Below are 20,106 nucleotides of genomic sequence, written 5' to 3'. Positions count from 1 at the left end.
TGTGGATTGGGTGGAGCTGCGCTCTCTCCAGGTGCTGTCCTGAAAGGCTCTTAGAAATACCGTCACCGGTAAGTAACTAAGGTTTTTTACTCCCACTCACCACCAAGCCTTAAGCCTCGTACACACGCAACGATTGTTGGACTTGAATTTTCGGCCAACGTCCGATCGGACAATTTTCGGCTTTTTAGTATGATGCTTCCGACAACCCACTGCGACTTTTCGGCCGAACAAAATCTGGTGTGCATGCTATAAAATTTTTGTTGGCCGTCAACAGAACGGTCGATTTTCCATCAGTCAGTATAGATTTCAGCAGACAAAAATCAGATGAGCAAGACTGGGCATGCTCAGAGAAGAAAAAACACACAGGTGGAACACTGGTCTTTTAAATGACTTGTTTATGGTACACGGCACAAGTCTTATTTATGTAGTTAAACAGGAGAGTGCAAAATCTGGTGCAGCTCTGCATAGAAACCAATCCGCTTCCAGGTTTATTTTTTGTCAAAGCTTAAGGCCCCTTTCACACAGACGGACCGTTCAGATCCGCCTGTCCTTTTTTTGGCGGATCTGAACGGCCCCCCCCCATGCATCTCTATGGGGGGTCGGATGTCAGCGGAGACATGTCCGGGGCCTAATTGAACAAGCTGAAGTTAGAAGCTGATTGGCTACCATGCACAGCTGCACCAGATTGTGCACTCGCCACCACAGAGGGCTATCTCCACCACATTTCAGACTTCACTCATCCTATTTATGTCTGGTGAGGTAGCATCATTATAGCTTGCACCCCTAGACTTTTAGAAATCTTTTTTTAACAGAAATGTATAAAATATTCTAATTCTCTACTGTGCTGAGCTTAGGCTGCATACTAATATTTTATTTTACAGCAGAACCATATCTGTAATACTCGTAGACAGCCCTTGTAAGAGGAAAAATTCTTAGGCCACTTTTACACAGGCGGACCGTTCAGATCCGCCTGTCCGTTTTTTTGGCGGATCTGAATGGTCCCCCCATGTATCTCTATGGGGGATCGGATGTCAGCGGAGACATGTCCGCTGACATCCGATCCGTCAAATCTGGACGGATGGAAACCCTATTTTCCATCCGTCCAGCGGATCAGATCGGATGGGATCGGATGAGAATGGACCGACGGTCCGTTCCCATCCGATTTCCCCCATAGAGATGCATGGGGAACTGACAGCTGTGTCTCCGCACACAGCGCGGAGACACAGCTGTCATCCTCCTGCTCAGAGAGGGATTGGCGGCTGAGAAAAACGGAATCCATCTGACGGACGGATAGTGTGAAAGGGGCCTTAAGCCATGTCCCTTCCCACCCTTGTTTAATTCTTGCTTCTCCTTTCATGCTGCTCTGAAATCCTGAGTTGGACTTATTGGTAACTCTATTTCCAGTAGTCATCCAGGACAGCAGGGTTCCCTTCTTGTTGTCATGTTGTTTTGTAATACTGTATATGTTTTGTTTGTTTGAGATTTGACCCTTGGTTCTTGTTTAACCAATTCTGGGCTGGAAGGATTTACCCCCTTAATGACCATAACCATTTACTGCGATTCGGCACTGCAGTACTTTAACACAAAATTGCGTGGTTGTGCGACGCTGCACCCAAATAAAAATGATGTCCTTTTTTTCCCACAAATAGAGCTTTCTTTTGGTGGTCATTGATCACCTGTGCATTTTTTTATTTTTTGCGCTATAAACAAAAAAAAAGTGCGACATTTCTGAAAAACAAACAATAATATTTTTCACTTTCTGCTATATAACATTCTTAACATATAACAACATATTAAGAAAAAAAATGTATATAAAAAAAATCTAAAATTTTCATCCTTTTAGGCCAATTTGTATTCTACTACATATTTTTGGTAAAAAGAAAATCGCAATAAGTGTATTTTGATTAGTTTGCACAAAAATTATCGTGTCTACAAACTAGGGGAAAGAGGTCCATTTTTTTTTTTTTTTAATATATATATGTTTTTACTAATGATGGCGGTGATCTGCGATTTTTTTTTTTTTTTGCGGGACTGCGATATTGCGGCGGACAGATTGGACCCCTAACTGACATTTTTGACACTTTTGGGGGGACCAGTGACATTACTACAGTAATCAGTGCTATAAGTATGCACTGTTACTGTAATAATGACACTGACATGGAAGGAGTTAACCTAGGGGTAATCAAAGGGTTCAGTGTAAGCCTAGGGGAGTGTTTACTAACTGGTATGGGGGGATGGACTTGTGAAATGATCAGAGACCTGTGATCCTATATAGCAGGATCACAGGAGCTCTGTGATCATATTGGAGAGAAGAACGGTCAGCTGTGTTTACAACTGCTGACCGTTCTCTCTCAGAGGGGAGCGATCGTGTGTGCCCTTGCAGCAATTGCGACCGCCGGCCCTGTACATCGGCATCCCCGCCGGCCCTGTACATCGGCATCTTTCTCCCCCCCCCCCCCCCCCCCTAAGTGAATTTATTTTAGTAAGGATTCCCCAAGACATAAAAATTATTTTAAAGGTTCATCTGGGGTTAAGTGTTTGAGAAAGGCTGTGCTTAGAGGATGTCTGGACATGCAGGAACAGTCTTAAGGCTCATACAAAATCGGGCGAACATTTTCCAATGATTTTTGTATAGTGTGTACAGCACTTTCTACAGCCGATTTCTGATTTTTTTTTTGTACGAAACTTCACGAAGGGACAAACTCCAAAATTTTTCTCGTATATTTAATGTGTACAGTTTTTGTACGATTTTTGTACAAGAAAAATTAGAAAAGAAAGACTGCGCATGATCAGAAACAATAAACAACAAAGAAAAAGCCTTTGTCTTACGGATTTTTGTTCATCGGTTCCGCTTTGCTGTGAAACGATCAGACGATCGTTCGACCGATTTTCTTATAGTGTGTACCCCACTTTACCTTCCACCAGCATTCCAATGTCACAGTGCGCATAAATATAAAAGCTTTGTATATCAAAACATTTGTTTATTCCTTTGCTGGGGAGGGGGTTAGAAGGACAGCAGGTGTGGGCAGCATCTACTGACAATGATTATGGGCAACTTTTATATTGAACATTGTTTAAAAAGCATGATATTGTTTCAGTAGTTGTTCAGCTACCTCATTTTACATATATTTGTTTTTTTAACTTTGTCAGAGCCTGAAGGCCAGCAAAATCCGGGTGTCTGTCATAGGTCTCTCGGCTGAAGTTCGGGTCTGCACTGTGCTCACTCGGGAAACTGGTGGTGAGATAAACATTATTTGGCTTATATAGAGCCCAATAATCATCCTTCATCAATGTAATATACAGCTGTGTTTTACTTATGCCACTTAAAGACATAGACCTCTAGAGGCTGCAAAATTTCTGCTGCAAGCGTGTCCCTAGCAATCTAAGTTCATTTGTTTGCATTGCTTAGAAATGATACAGCTATAAACTGGTGCATAGTTAAGATTTCAATAAGATTTTCAGAAAATCTACTAAGGGTCCTTTCACACGGGCGGTCCGTATGTCCGTTTTTCATCCTATTTTTTTGCGGATGAAAAACGGACATAATGCATGTCAATGGGATTGCGGGTGTCAGTGGATGGTCATCCGCTGACATCCGATTTGTGTCCTTTCCGATCAGTTCAGTTTTTTGGAACGGAAGAGAACCCTATTTTTCTTCCGTTTAAAAAACAGAACAGACGCAAAGACGGATGTCAGCGGTGTCATCCGCTGACATCCGCAATCCCATTGACATGCATTATCTCTATTTTATCATCTGCGAACTAGTGGGAAGATAAACAGACATACGGACCGGATGACGCAAGTGTCATCTGTGTCCGTAAAAAAAAAAAAAAAAGTGCCGGAGCAGACCAAAAAACAGTCGCCCTGTGTGAAAGGACCCTAACAGTAAGCAGTGCCGTATGAAGTAAAAAAAAAATGTCTTGCATGTTTGTCATCATGCACACAGATGTCTAAAGACTGTAATTCCTTCAAACGTAAATTACGTGTTGCTTTCTCAGGCCTGGGGAACTGCAGGTGCCACGTACAGCTGCCCATACAAGTAAATGGCTGTATTCATGAAGATACTGATGGCTTCTGCATTGCTGTGTTACTGTGACTTGTACATCATATTTTCCTGAATGTGCACAAGCAAGCCATCTGTGTTTACATGAGTATGGCTGCATTTAGCCATTTACATGTGTGAGCAGCTGTATGCGGCACCTGCAATTTCCTTGGTGTGGAAAACACGGGGGATTTTACACTAGAGGAGTCTACAGCCTCTAGACATCTGTGTTCATGGGGTCAAAAATGCAAGAGCTTTTGTTTTCACTTTATACTGCAATGCAACAAATGATCTTAGTTTGCCAGGACATTTATTTGATTTACAAAAAAATCAGACCATTTTCAACCTGATTCAGCTTCAGTGTATTTAATACCATAAATGTGAGATGGAAAAAAACAAAAAACTCTCCGCGCTAACCTAAAAAGTAACAGTAATGTCAGTGTTGCAGCTAATCGCTAAAGGAATAAATTTGAGATGGGCACGTCGGTCAACAAAATTATTGACAAAATGTCCAATAAAACACACAACCGTTATGCAATGTGTGCAGTGCACAAGCCACATATGCGCTTGCTAGAAATCTCCAACCTCTATAGGTCGACGGTCATTATCACTTTTCTATGTCCCACAAAGCTATTTCTTTTAGTTCAGAAGACATATTTCTTATACCAGCAAGGATAAGACAGATTTTGATCAGTTAATGGACTCCTGTGCTTGACAGAACTCAGTTGTTTTATTGACTTTTGTTGAAAGAACACACTAGAAATTTTTCTTTCGATCAGAGACTGCAATCAATCAGCCGCAGCCACTGATCAATGTATTCTGACAGTGGCTGGTGTCTGTGTATGCCCAGATTTAGTATCACTAACAATAAGGCTTCTTTCACACGGTCCACCTCCATAGACGGATCTGTGCTGCTCAGCGGGGGATCGATACACAGATCCCCGCTGAGCAGGCAGGTGACAGCTCCCTCTCTGCTCTGTGTGCGGAGAGGGAGGTGTCGGAGCCCCATGCATCTCTATGGGGGAATCAGATGAGAGCCGACCGCCTGTCCCATAGGGAGGCATGGAGGATACGATCAGATCCACCTAAAAAAAACTGACAGGCGGATCTGATCGGATCGCTCGTGTGAAAGGACCCTAAGAAGACTTTACACCTGCAAAAGGCATCATTATTCTTGGGGAGAAGAGGGCAAAAGCAAGTCTGGCCACTTAGTGTTACTCCATCTAGAACAACTAAAAAAGTCAGCCTACTCCGCTAGCAGGTCACAACTGGGTGTGCAAACTCAGAAGTGTGTGAACTGAACAGCAACATTGAGCACCCACACAGGCACTGGCAGGCAGGCGTGGTGGCCTGAAATCTTTTAGAATACATGGGAATGTTTTACTAACTCATCATTTTGATAATCGCGTGGCTTTGTGCCTTCCCTGGCAGCCCTGCATCCTCCTGCTGTGAACTGATTTTTAACCTTAATATTGTTTTAAATGCTTTTACCTTCATGCATTCTATGCATGAAGGTAAAAAACCTTGTGTGTGCAGCAGCCCCCAGGCCCCCCCTAATACTTACTTGAGTCCCCATCTCAATCCAGCGATGTGCATGACCGCCTCTGCTGTCTGGGGACTCTCACTATTCATTGGCTGAGGCAGCAGTGAAAGCCATTGGCTCCCAAATGACGAATAATGACAAAAAATAATTGGAAAAATAACCTGTTTTCTGTTCTATATTAGATACAGGTTTACTGATACCTTTTACTGATTGGTGTTTACATTTCATTCTGCTTTCTATATTGGTGAATGTTGTGATATTTTTTTTCTTTTTAGGTGTTTATCATATCATCCTGGATGAGAGTCACTACAAAGAGCTCTTGATGCACCATGTCAGCCCACCTCCAGCAAACAACAGTTCTGAATGCTCTCTGATACGAATGGGTAAGGGACCTTTAATTCCTTTCTTATTATTTTATTATTATTTCGAAGCAAAGAAGACAAGTTTCTTTCAGTTTCTGATAGTAAAGTATGGTATCATACCATGTACCGTGTTCTTAACGTTTTTACATCCTATCATATCGTATTCAAATCACTCATGTATTTGGCTGCATTCTTCTCAGATTAACCATTGAAGCTGAACTCCTGCATGCAAATGGCCACTTCATTCATCATGTCATTATCGTATGTGCATAACTCCTCCGAAGATCCAGGCCACTGTATCAGGGCTGTGGATTTTTGAGAGGAGTACTGAGGCAGAGTGCTGTGATATCTACAGGAAGATATATACATCACCTTGCCAGCCCCTCCCACCAGGCATGATCCTCCTGCACAAAGACATAGTGAAGACTTAGGCAGTCCATACATTTTTTTGCTTTCAACTGGGGGATTAAAAGAAAAAGCATGACCCGATTCCCTCATGGGACTTCCTGCTGAGTTATTGTATTCTCACAGCAGGGAGACTTCCCCCCACTCTCAGAATACACTGATCAGTGCTGTAAGTTATAGCCGGCAGCACTGATTGGGAAAAACCAGACTGGCTGGGTGTACACAATTTGATGGGTAGATCGACTTCTGTACAACCAGCCTGCCCATACATAGATAGAAAATCAGGCAGCCCCTGCTGAACCAGTGAATTTCAATCCATGTATGGACAGTTTTAAAATAGGGAATAGAAAGGGTAATTAAGGTATACTGCAAATAGGAAAATTAAATGTGTTTGATAAATATGCTGCAAGAAGACAATATGGAGACTTCAGATTTAATTAATGGTTAAACAAAGTGAACAATATCTTAAGTTTCTTAATACGTGTGTTAACATACAATGATGACATTTTTATTGTAAATTTGTTTCCACTATAGGTTTCCCTCAGCATACCGTGGGTTCCCTGTCTGATCAAGATGCAAAGCCTTCTTTTAGTATGGCGTATGTATCAAATACTATGTAAATAAGGAATGCATTTCAGCAAAATAGTGATTAATCCAAGAGTTTATGCACCAACTGTCCCAGCTGTCTAAGCAGAATATAAAATTGATTCAGTTACAACTATGAACAAAATGTAAAAAAAAGTTTTATATGGCAAATATTGTTTCAAAAATAAGGTATGCTGCTTTAAATGAATCGCATTTAAATGCAGATTAACATAATTAAATACATGATGATCCTGCCAATTACCTCCCATTCTTTTAGTGATCTCACTGCTGGGTTTTCACCCTACTCAGCTCTGCATCCATATGCAGTCTGAGGAGAACAGTTATCAGCATTGTCACTGCAGATAACCCTTCGCCTCCCAATGATTCGCTACAGGACTGGTATTTATTAAGGCGCATTTAGAAAAAGTAATGCAAGGTGCCTGCTTGGATCCTGCTTACTGGATGACATCACAAATAGGATTCCCATACTCATGGAGAGCACTTCCAGTAAAAAAGAAAAAACATTTTCAAAAAATTGACTGTTGAGGAACTTTGTAATAAACTAATATATAATATGCTTTATTCTTTAAAACTGTCTTCTTGAAAGCAACATTCATTTGGTAATTTTCACTTTTTTTTCCAATAGTTTTTTAAGTGTCTTGCAGTTTTCCAAAAATGAAAAACAACAAAAGAAAAAAAAAAAAAAAAAAAAAAAAGCAAAACTCAATACAGTATCAGGAAGCACCCCACCTAAAATAAACATACAGTGCTTCTGGAAAATATTCACAGCGCCTCACTTTTTCCACATTTTATGTTACAGCCTTATTCCAAAATTGATTAAAATCCATTATTTTCCTCAAAATTCAACAAACAATACCCCATAATGACAATGTGAAAAAAGTTTGTTTGAAATCCTTTGCAAATTTATTAAAAAAAAAAACACACACATGTATATGTGTTCACAGTCTTTGCTCAATACTTTGTTGAAGCATCTTTGGCACCAATTACAGCCTCAAGTCTTTTTACATATGATGCTACAAGCTTGGCACACCTATTTTTAGGCAGTTTCTCCCTTTCTTCTTTGCAGGACCTCTCAAGCTCCATCAGGTTGGATGGATCGGATAGGTGCACAGCCATTTTCAGATCTCTCTAGAGATATTCATTCAGGTTCAAGTCTGGGCTCTGGTTGGGCCACTCAAGGACATTCACAGAGTTGTCCAGTAGTCCATCCTTTGTTATGTTGGCTGTGCGCTTAGGGTCGCTGTCCTGTTGGAAGATGAACCTTCTCCCCAGTCTGAGGTCAAGAGCGCTCTGGAGCAGGTTTTCATCAAGGATGTCTCTGTACATTGCTGCATTCATCTTTCCCTCGATCCTGACTAGTCTCCCAGTTCCTGTCGCTAAAAAACATCCCCACGGCATGATGCTGCCACCACCATGCTTTACTGTAGGGATGGTATTGGCCAGGTGATGAGCAGTGACAAAAGCAGTGGTACACAGCGCAAAATAGGTGTGCTAAATAAGGTGCAAAAATGTGCAATGTTGCAAAATTTGTATCAACTTAACTTTTGCATCTAGTAAAATCTCTCTAAAGTGCCACAATAGTGCCAATCAAAAACAGATTATGGTGCAAATTAGATGCAAAAGTACATAATTGTATGTGCATAAATCAATCAATATATAAATATGCAAGTATATAAAGAAGTCCCAGAAAAGTCCAATTCTCTAAGCAAGTAGCCAGTGAAAGTGCAATGTGCTTAGGTGCTCCCTATGCAGATCAGTGCCAATCCGTGCCAAAATAAAGTGCAATATCGTGAGGATCCACTCCCTATGGATACTTCCACTTACCAGACTGCCAGGACCCCCTAGCAATACTTCATGTGGGTCAAACGTGCTTAGTCTGGTGTGGAATGGGATCTTTTTCTTTTTCCTTGGGACTGGTTAACTTCCATTATTTGATCTCCCCCAGATGGACCAATATTATATGGGACCGTAGAGAAGGAAGACTCCTAGTGTAATCCAGTTTGAATAATTTATTTAGTAAAACAAGAATAACACTCACATTTTTCCATAGTAAAAAAAACCTTGCAATGGACACAATCTCATGCGGCTGGAAAGACTTCCTGGTTGTCGGTGCTCGCTTGGGCTGCGCTGGTCCCAGCTTGCGTTCAACCACGACCGGAAGTGACATATACTCTAGCGTAAACCGGAAATTGCGTTGACGCGTTTCGCCCTCCTCCAGGGCGTTATCACAGATGTATTACAAACTTCTTTCACGTTGTCATTATGGGTTATTGTTTGTAGAATTTTCAGGGAAAAGAGGAATTTCATCTTTTTTGCAATAGGACTATAACATAAAATGTGAAAAAAATGAAGCGCTGTGAATACTTTCCGGATGCACTGTATATAAAAAAGTAACATGTTGGTAATACATATGAAGCAAAAATATCAAGCCAATATCCAGAGTAAATACAGTGGGTATAGAAAAAAACTACCCCCCCCCCCCTTTTTTTAAAAAAAAAAAATCAACATTTTGTTGCTTTTTAGCCTGAAAAGAAGACATACATTTTTTGTTTTAATCTAGCTGTATTTACTGTGCAACGTATAACATGCAAGTGTAAGATCTAACACCCAACATGTCAGATTTTTTTTAAATTTAAAAACAGAATCACTGAGTTGGAAAATGGATCGCCTCCTCCTAAAAATGACTTATAAACTAAATCAGGTGTAGCTAATCACCTTCTCAGTGGCACACAAAGCTATTTGACTTTCAACTGTGATCAGCTGTGGTTGCTTTGATTAGCTCAGCATGAAAAGAGCATTTGTGCTGCATTTTAGTCCCTGGTGTTGTGCAACTGAAGCAAACAATCAACTATGGGTGGCAAGGCACTGTCAAAAGATCTCCGGGAAAAAAGTTGTGGACAGGCACAAGTCAGGAGATGGATACAAAAAAATTCAAAGGCTTAATCAATGCCTAGAAGTACAAGTGAAGTCTATTATTAAGAAGTGGAAGGCATTTGGTACAACACAGACCCTCCCTGGGTCAGGAAGTCGCTCCGCACTGGATGAAAGAGCCAGGAGGAAACTGGTCAGAGAGGCTACCAAGAGGCCCACAGCAACTCTGAAGCAGCTGCAGGGATTAATGACAAAGAGTGGTCATTGTGTGCATGTGACAACAACATCACAAATTCTCCACAAGTGTGCCTTGTACTGGACGGTTGCAAGAAAAAAAGCCACTCCCCAAGAAAGGCCACATGCGGTCACGACTGAGCTTTGCCAAAACGCACCTTGAAGATTCTGAGGCCACATGGAAAAAGGTGTTATGGTCAGATGAGACTAAAATGTAATTATTTGGCCTCAACACCAAATGATGTCTGGCGAAAATCCAAAACAGCAAACCTTCCAAATATCACCATTCCTACAGTAAAGCATGGAGGTGGTAATATCCTGTTATGAGGGTGTTTCTCTGCAGCAGGGACTGGAGCACATGTCAGGATAGAAGAAAAATGGATGGGGCAAAATACCGTCAAATTCTTGAGGAAAATCTGCTGCCCTCTGCCAGAAAGTTGTCAATGGGAAGAAGGTTTACCTCCCAACATGACAATGTGACACGAAGCAAAAATTACCACACAGTGGTTGAAGGAAAAATCTTTCCTTGCATGGCCTTGTCAGTGCCCAGACTTGCACCCCATTGAAAATCTGTGGAAGACTGCAGTCCACAAACGGTCACCATCAAATTTAACTGAACTTGAACAATTCTGCAAAGAAGAGTGGGTAAATATGGCAAAGTCTTCTAGATGTGCAAAGTTAGTATAGAAAAATCCCAGCAGCCTAAAGGCTATAATTAAAGCGAAAGGTGGTTCAACAAAATACTGACGCAAGGAGTTGATCCTTTTTCCAACTCAGTGATTCTGCTTTTGAATTGTATTTTATTTTTTTCTGACATGTTGGTGTTATATGTTTCATTTGCATGTTATAAGTTGTACTGAGTAAAAACAGCTGGATTAAATAAAAACTATCTGTATTCAATTCAGAGCAGCAAAATGTCATCTTTTTAAAGGGGGTGATTCTTTTCTATACCCACTGCACAGTGCTACTCATACTCATCTGCTAACATAGGAGAGAAGGGGAACAATAAGGCTTTATCATTAATTATCCAAAGATAATATTCAAGGGAGTAATACCACTGCTCTATCCGGTTGGATGGTAAATACAACTCAACTAAAGCGTGCCTACAAACAGTGCACTTTGGCCGTTCATACCTACCTGTTAAATTTCACTTTTTAATACATTTTATTAATGCTATATTCAATGAGTTCATAAACCTGACATAGTTGCCTTGTAGATAATGGTAATGAACCTCTTTTGTTTTATGTATGAAATATGCCAATTCAGAGTTGATCTCCTTTACTTGCTGCACTTATTGTTTATTAGTTCAGTAGATCACTATAGACATGCTAGTTTTCAGTAAAGAGCATTGGTATAGTATTAGTTACCTATATTGTGAATGAGAATGTATATGTGTGCTCAACAATTCCTGTTGCTTTTCTGTTTAAGGCACCTGGATAGCACTAATGAGCCTGGCCTGACGTTAGGAGGCTACTTCTGCCCACAGTGTAAAGCAAAGTACTCTGAGCTACCAGTAGAATGCAAAGTCTGCCGTGAGTACATGGACATTTTTATTCATTTATCGAATGCTGCTATAGAGCATATTTTTTATTATGGAAGGCTTCTGAAAAATAGCCCCTTTCCTTTATTTGTACTGTAGATAAAAGATTGAGTTTTAGAAGGTTTTTTTGTGAATTTGCCTTTTTTTTACAGTTTATTATGAATGAATTAGGGCTTGTCTACACTTGCTTCGAAACATGGTTTCAGACACGCTTTGTCTGAACACCAGTCAAAGCCCCTGTCACTAAATAAAATGGTTATCTTGCAGTCCTGTTTACACCTTGCATTTGCTTTGCTTCAAAAATATACCCCATGTTGCTTTAGTGGTGCTTCAAAGCATCTTCAAAGCCTCCGTAGAAGTCTATGGCAAAGTTCACTTAAGGCACCTGCCGCTTTTGAAAGGCTTTAATTCCGCTTTTAGCTTCACTTTATTTTGGAGATATGTTGAGATCAACACATACACGGCATCTGCCTAGCTTTATTAAAACACAACTGAACCACCACCGAAGCATCAAAGAAGCATGTTGAAGCGGTAGATGCTTTAATGTGTGTTGAAGTTGAAGTAAGTGTAAATGAGCCCATAGAGTGTAGTCACTGTTAAATGTACTGTATCTACAGCCATACAAGAACACCAGGCCAATGAAGCCATTTATGGTCATACTGGGGATTCCTTATTAGGAATGAACCACTTTTTGCTTAACTAGTTTGTTTTGGATTCCTCAATCAAATCTTCACTGTCTCCTAGTACCAAATGAGATACAGTGTATCCAGATCAGGGCAACCATGGGGACTTGGCGAGCTGTACGTGGATCCCATGCCGCGAGGATCCCACACCTGTTAAACTGCTTTGGGCACTGGATCCTGCATTTTGGCCTTGTGCTGTGGGATGATGGGGGAAGCCTAGATTCATTCAGGGACTAGCAACTTGGAAAGATAAGACAAGTTCTGCCAAATAGCATTTTTTTCTCAATTAAAACTATAGAAATTGAGAATTGTGTTGGACTTTATTCATTTGATTGTTTACATTTTCAGACTTGGAGGTAAAATTTTAACCATTCAGAGCTCTAGTCTAGTCTATGTCTTACATCACACAGCACGTCGCACTAATACTCCTGTCCTTCAAAACCTGGGTTTCAACAGCCATTGCATCAAAGCCAGTGAATGAGAAGCAGGATGGTACTTGGAGCTTTAGTACTGCTTGTCTGGCCTGTTCGTGCGAGGCCAGGGGTCATCTCCTAAAAATTTGAGTATGTGTGTGTGTGTACAGGTTCTTCTGGGCCAGTTTGGTGCAATGAGAATCACAAAGGGTAGGAAGCCTATAACCAAGTATTAATGAAAATCCAGGCTGTGTCCATGATTAGATTTTTTTTTTGTTTTGCTGCTTTTATAAATAAACCATCTCTTTTTCTGTTAGGCCTTACTTTAGTGTCTGCTCCGCACTTAGCACGGTCGTACCACCATCTTTTTCCATTAGATGCCTTCAGAGAAGTTCCCACTGCACAATATGAAGGGGAGAAGTAAGTTGTTTGTTTGTTTTTTTTTTTTTTTTTTAATATCCTATTAATATAATGATAATATACTCTTAGGTAGTTTTCTGTTTTTTTTCTGGCTGATGTCGGAGAAGTGTTTTTAGGATGCTGCAGTTTTCCTAAAGAAAACCTCTCAAGATGGTCGCAGTTTAGCGCAATTGAAGCTTCCATCTGCCTAGTAGCTGACTCCCAGAAGAAGTGCTAGATCTGGGACAAGACACATCACTCTAATCACAAGTGTGGTGAACACAAATTAATCACAAGGGAAATAAGCAAATTATTAACCACTTAAGCCCCGGAGGATTTGGCTGCTAAAAGACCAGGGGGTATTTTGCGATTCGGCACTGCGTGAATTTAACAGACAATTGCACGGTCGTGCGACGCTGTACCTAAACGAATTTGACGTCCTTTTTTCCCCCACAAACAGAGCTTTCTTTTGGTGGTATTTGATCACCTGTGCGATTTTTTGATCACGCGCTATAAACAAAAAAAGAGCGTCAATTTTGCAAAAATAACAATATGTTTCACATTTTTTATATGAAATTCCCCAAAAAAAAAAAAGTAAAAATCAAAAATGTTTAATATTTTCGGCCAATTTGTTTTATGCTACATATGTTTGGTAAAAAAAATCGCAAAAAGCGTATTTTGATTGGTTTGCGCAAAAGTTATCGCGTTTACTAACAAAGGGAAAGATTTTTGTCATTTTTGTTGTTTTTTTTTTAAACGCGTAATGGCGGCGATCTGCGATTTTTTTTTTTTTTTTTTTTTTTTTTTTTTTTTTTTTTTTTGCGGTACTGCGACATTGGGGCGGACAGATCGGACCCTTGACTGACATTTTTGACACTTTTGGGGTTACCAGTGACATTTCTACAGTAATCAGTGCTATATATATATATATGCACTGTTACTGTAAAATTACACTGGCAGTGAAGGGGTTAACTTTATTTGAGAGGGATGGGCTGTGTGTGTCCCTAGGGACGTGATTCTAACTGTGATTGGCTGTGGCTTGAGCTGTAGGAACACTGATCAACGGTCCTGCATAGTAGAACCATATGATCAGTGTTTCTACACAGGGGAGAATGACAGGCAGCTTGTTTACACAAGCTGCCTGCCTTTCTCCCTCTCCCCCGACGATCGCAGAGTGACCGGCGGACATCGGGTCTGCCGGTCACACGCGCGGGGGGGGGGGGGTCCGTGACCGCGCCGCCGGCGGGGCGCGATCGCTCGCTCCCCAGAGCCTCACAGGCTAGTGACGTATATATACGTCACTTTGCCTGTGAGGGGCTGACCGCCGCAGTATATCTACTTGCGGTGGTCGGCAAGACGGTTAAAATGTGTCTCATTTAAATTGAAAAAAGTCGTTACCATTGATGTTTGTGAGATCAAAAATGCCTAAAAAAAAAAAAAAAAGCTCATGCATTTTTTTTCACATAGGGCTTCTGAGTGTACAAGTGTTAACAGGCACAACTAGCCTGTAGCACTGATCAGGTGGGGAAAACTGACAGGGTGGTTGTACAGAAGTCGATTGGTAGATCGACTTCTGTACAACCAAAGTACCTATATACAAATTGAAATTTGGCTGGTACCTGCTGAACTGGCTGAATTTTAATCCATGTATGGCCAGCTTTATTGGCAGGATCAACAGGTGAAAATTAAAGACCCTTAAAAAAGAAAACGAATGCAGCCATCACATCTAAGAATTGGTAGGTTGCAATATAATGTTTACTTTTGAGTTTATTACCGCTTTAAAGCACAGCCCCGCTGCTTGGATTAACTGCTGATCCTACACTCCAGCGGCAAATAACGCTCCTCCATTATCCAGTGGTGGAATGTTTCCGATGTCTTCATGTCCAGAGCAGGTCTATGGGCGTAATGACGTCAGAAACCGTCCACCGCACAAGAACACCAGACTACGGGAGGGCAGGAGCCGCAGGAACCAGTCTTGTGCTGGGAGGATCTGAGGATTAGGTAAGTAAATCTCCACTCTCCAATCCTCTAGACAAAAACCAGCAATTAACCCATGCAGTTGGGGCACAGCCTCACTGCATGGAAAAAAAAACTTGCCTGGAGCTCTGCTTTAATGTGCATATTATTGGTGCATTTCCATCAGCTTTTTATGCTCATGGTAAAATATCTATATATTAATAAAATACTTATGCAGCATATATTTCATTTCACCTACTTAAGGTATTGTCGAGGCTGTAATGGAGAGATAAAAGATCTACAAGTAAGTGCCGTCATTTTAAAGTGACATTTTTATTCTTTTACTTCCTTCCTTGTCTGGCTCTTTTTGTAGCACATTGAAAAAGTTGCTGATCTCATCCTGACAATGCTTAAATGCTCATTGGCTTGCTGTTAAGGGTGGCCCTAGAGGGTTAATTTTTTTTCCTTTGAACCAGTTGGAACGGAAACAAATGACTTGACACATGACTTGTCGAAGAGTTCCCTGCCATCAGAATACACTGATCAGTGTTGCCGGTTATAGCCTTTTGCACTGGCTCCCTGCTGGCAGAATACAACTCAGCAAGGGTGATTTGTCCCGTCCACATATTCGTTGTGGAGAATTGGTTCGTTTTTTTCCATTTTAACCTGCTGGATGCAAGAAAAAAAAAAAATTGTATGCCCTGCCTGGCATTGGCTAACTTTGTAAGATCTTTATAGAGCTGATAATTTAAAAAAAAAAAAAAAAAAAAAGCACACATTCTGCAGGTTATTGATGACAGATCTAAATAGTAGTAGCTTGGGCAGTTTCAAGGCTGCAGATAAAAATTCATGATTCAATAATTGTATATAATACCATAAAGTAGTAATTTTTGAAGCAGAACAGAATATACAGCCAGTGGCGTACCAACGGGGGGGGGCGGGGGGGCGGGGGTGTCAGCCGGTGTCCTGCCCGGCGTGTTCTGTCAGATCCTATCGCAGTGTGAAGGCAGCTGCAGTGGCAGCTCCTTCAGTCCGCGCTGCTGGCAGGGGGGGCGGGGCCTCGGTGGGAAGAAGGGGCGGGGCCTCGGTGGGAAGAAGGGGCGGGGCCTCGGTGGGAAGAAGGGGCGGGGCCTCGGTGGGAAGAAGGGGCGGGGCCTCGGCGGGAAGAAGGGACGCAGCCTCGGCGGGAAGAAGGGACGCAGCCTCGGCGGGAAGAAGGGACGCAGCCTCGGCGGGAAGAAGGGACGCAGCCTCGGCGGGAAGAAGGGACGCAGCCTCGGCGGGAAGAAGGGACGCAGCCTCGGCGGGAAGAAGGGACGCAGCCTCGGCGGGAAGAAGGGACGCAGCCTCGGCGGGAAGAAGGGACGCAGCCTCGGCGGGAAAAAGGGATGGAGCCTCTGCTGGGAGAAGGTGAGTGCCCAAGTGTAAAGTGGATAGGGAGGTAATTGGCGCTGCCAGATATAATTACACAGTAAGTAAAGGGAAAAAAATTAGGGTGTTTATTATATAAATATAATAAACCAATATTTAAAAAGCTAGTATGTGGTGCAATGCACAAATGCCCAATAATAAATATTAATAAATAGATAAATACATATAATGAATATGTGCAAGTGTTGTGACCTTATAAATATATCATATAATAAACCAATATTCCGAAAAACCAATATATGATATAATGCACAGATGTCCATTGGATGTATTGTAAAGGGGTTCTATTGGGGGGGGGGGGGCACTTGCATTGTAAGGGGGTTCTATTGGGGAGGGGGGGATGTATTGTAAGGGGGTTCTATTGGGGGGGATGTATTGTAAGGGGGTTCTATTGGGGGCTTTGTATTGTAAAGGGGTTCTATTGGCGGGGGCTTTGTATTGTAAAGGGGTTCTATTGGCGGGGGCTTTGTATTGTTAAGGGGTTCAATTGGGGGGGTTGTATTGTAAAGGGGTTCTATTGGGGGGTTGTATTATAAAGGGGTTCTATTGGGGGGGTCCAGAGGTACGGGGACTGTGTAATGTAAAGGGGTCCAGAGGTACGGAGGCTGTGTAATGTAAAGGGGTACAGGGGTATGGAGGCTGTGTAATGTAAAGGGGTCCAGGGGTACAGAGGCTGTGTAATGTGAAGGGGTCCAGGGGTACGGAGGCTGTGTAATGTGAAGGGGTCCAGGGGTACGGAGGCTGTGTAATGTAAAGGGGTCCAGGGGTACGGAGGCTGTGTAATGTAAAGGGGTCCAGGGGTCCGGGGGCTGTGTAATGTGAAGGGGTCCAGTGGTACGGGGGCTGTGTAATGTAAAGGGGTCTGGGGGCTGTGTAATGTAAAGGGGGCCTTCCTACATTTTGCTGCAGTGCGTGGAGGTGCTACACGTGACACGTCAATGAGCGGTTCGTCGCCTACACGCCTGGGGGGGGTTCCAGATATAGGATCCACCCCGGGTGCCAAATGCTCTAGGTACGCCCCTGTATACAGCTGAATGAGTAATTTAAAATATTCATTGGGCTTTTGTACTGTAGATCTAATGCATGTGGATGCTTGCATATAGACCTGTTTTATTCTTCGTATATTGCTTTACAGGGGTGATCGGCTGTAGCTTAGTTTCCAATTTGCTTCTAAGTTTATAATTTGTTACCTCCTTAAATTAACGTTAATTTTTCTCTTTATCTATTACAGGTTTACATTTGCACAGTGTGTCAGTGTGTCTTCTGTGTGGACTGTGACCTGTTTATTCATGATTCTCTGCATTGTTGTCCTGGATGCATTCACGCACAGCCAAACCCCTCTATAGTATGACCGCACCGCCTCCATGTTCAAGTGACTGCTGTTAAAGACAAGAAATATGTGATCTGTGCTGAATTCTGTCAAGACCATAAGAAATAAAAATGCACGCTGTTTTAACCACTTTAAGACCAGAAGGATTTGCCTCCTTAATGACCAGGCCCTATTTTGCGATTTGGCACTGCGTTACTTTAACGGACAATTGCGACGCTGTACCCAAATAAAGTTGATGTCCTTTTTTTCCCCACAAATAGAGCTTTCTTTTGGTGGTATTTGATCACCTGTGCGATTTTTTTTTTTTTTTATTTTAAACTATAAACAAAAAGAGCGACAATTTTGAAAAAAAAAAAAAAAAACAATATTTTTTCACATTCTGCTATATGACATTCTCAAAAAAAAAAAATCTAAATTTTTAACATTTTAGGCCAATTTGTTTTCTGCTATGTATTTTTGTTAAAAAAAATCGCAATAAGCGTATTTTGATTGGTTTGCGCAAAAGTTATCGCGTCTACTAACTAGGGGAGGGGAGGATAGATCGGACCCCTAACTGACATTTTTGACACTTTTGGGGGTACCAGTGACATTACTACAGTAATCAGTACTAAAAATTTGCACTGTTACTGTAATAATGACACTGGCAGGGAAGGGGTTAACATTGTGGGTGATCAAGGGGTTAAATGTGAGCCTAGGGGAGTGATCCTAACTTGGGGGACGTGGCTTCTGAAATGACCATAGAGCCCATGTGATCCTATATAGAAGGATCACATGGGCTCTATGACCATTACAGGGAGAAGAACGGTCAGCTGTGTTTACAGCCGACTGTCCTCTCTCAGCGGGGAGAGATCGCGGGTGTCAGGCGGCAATCGGAGCTGACGATTGGTTGCGGGAGCACCCCGGCGCGCGCTCGCCCCCTAGCTCCCACCAAGCGAGCCACGTATCCATACGTTCGTTTTGCCTGTGCTAGCCACCCTGCCGCTATTATATATATATATATATATACGGTCGGCAAGTGGTCAAAGGATTACCTAAAAGTTCACCTTTTTAGTAATCAATTACATGTTAAGTGTGTAAACATGTTACTAAAGCTGCAGCTCTGTACCTCCCCATTCCTCATTGTGACAGCGGGAAAGGGATCCTTTGCCCGCACCCGCTGTCACAAAAAAAAGCCTGAAAAGTTTTTGGACTGACCTTTTTCTAAAATGGAATTTTTCAAGATGCTGTAACAATGGCATGTGTACATAATTTTCAATGTACTTTTAGTTGTACATATTGTAAAAATTTGTTTAAAATGTTTCTTCTTAAAAAAATAAATAATTGCCAAGTGTACCCAAGCTGGCCACCATTTCTTCTTTCACAGTTTTCAGTTACTGAACGTTACTAACGTTTTTGGATACAATGACAAAGAGCCTCTCTTAGCACGCATTGGGGAACGACGAGTCAGGACTCTCAAGAATCTGTTGGTGCTCTGTTACCTGGTTGAGTGATATCTATCAATAATTGAAGCACAAAAAATAATTCAAGGGTGTATAAGCAGAAGAAGTGGAGGATGTAAATTAAATCACATTCCTGTTCTAGGGATCAGACTAAGTGACTGGTCCAGTGTTATCGTTGTGGCTTTTGTGTCAGAAAATTCCACACCTTTCTAAAAAAAATTCTAAATTTGCAGAGATCACAAAACTGGAGTTCACAAGTTTCCTGCTTTCTGTTCTGATGGGGACTGTACCACCTGCCAGAACACACCGCTCAGCGGTGACAGCCATTGGCTGCTAGCACTGGTCGGATACAGGTTTTCCAGCATGTCTGTTTGACCGAGCCTATACTACACAGAAATATTAACCTATCCTAAAAAAAAAAAAAAAAGAAAGCAATGCTCTGGACTTCCTTTTTTGCCAGTCGTGACAGAAAACCCAGGGACACCTAGTCTGATCTCCCAGCTTTTCTTTCATCCTAGGCCAGTGGTGGCGAAATGTTTTGGAACTACATTTCCCACAATACTCAACTACACTGTAGAGTGCACGAGTATCATGGGAAATGTAGTTCCAAAACATCTGGGGTGCCAAGGTTTGCCATCACTGTACCTAAGCGTTCAACCATGAGCTGAACAGGAGGGAGTCCTCAACCCTTCTGTATGGACTTAACACAACATTCATTGTTTCACTTTATGATTTATCCCTTGATTTTTTTGGTATTACTTTACACAGAGACTAAGAATTTAACCCCTAGTTTGATTTTCTTTTTCAGTCTAACAAGGGTTTCTGCCAGTCCCTTCCCCCCTCTTGCATGAC

At 41.8% G+C, this 20,106-nt stretch overlaps 1 protein-coding gene across 1 annotated transcript in view; it reads left to right on the top strand.

Moving 5' to 3' along the window:
• The window catches only part of LOC309544638 (general transcription factor IIH subunit 2), a 56,365-nt gene extending 38,500 nt beyond the window's left edge, over nucleotides 1–17,865 (top strand). The window contains exons 9-15 of the mRNA XM_082243543.1: nucleotides 3,151–3,238; nucleotides 5,861–5,968; nucleotides 6,887–6,950; nucleotides 11,492–11,595; nucleotides 13,017–13,119; nucleotides 15,319–15,358; nucleotides 17,717–17,865. Coding sequence (XP_082099669.1) covers nucleotides 3,151–3,238; nucleotides 5,861–5,968; nucleotides 6,887–6,950; nucleotides 11,492–11,595; nucleotides 13,017–13,119; nucleotides 15,319–15,358; nucleotides 17,717–17,836 — 627 coding nt within the window. The 3' untranslated portion in view covers nucleotides 17,837–17,865. The remainder of the gene's footprint in view (nucleotides 1–3,150; nucleotides 3,239–5,860; nucleotides 5,969–6,886; nucleotides 6,951–11,491; nucleotides 11,596–13,016; nucleotides 13,120–15,318; nucleotides 15,359–17,716) is intronic.
• Nucleotides 17,866–20,106: the final 2,241 nt, after the last annotated feature.

Source organism: Pelophylax lessonae (genome assembly GCF_965119305.1).
Source record: "Pelophylax lessonae genome assembly, chromosome: 1".
Lineage (NCBI taxonomy): Eukaryota > Metazoa > Chordata > Amphibia > Anura > Ranidae > Pelophylax > Pelophylax lessonae.
This window is presented reverse-complemented; position numbering and strand designations above follow the sequence as displayed.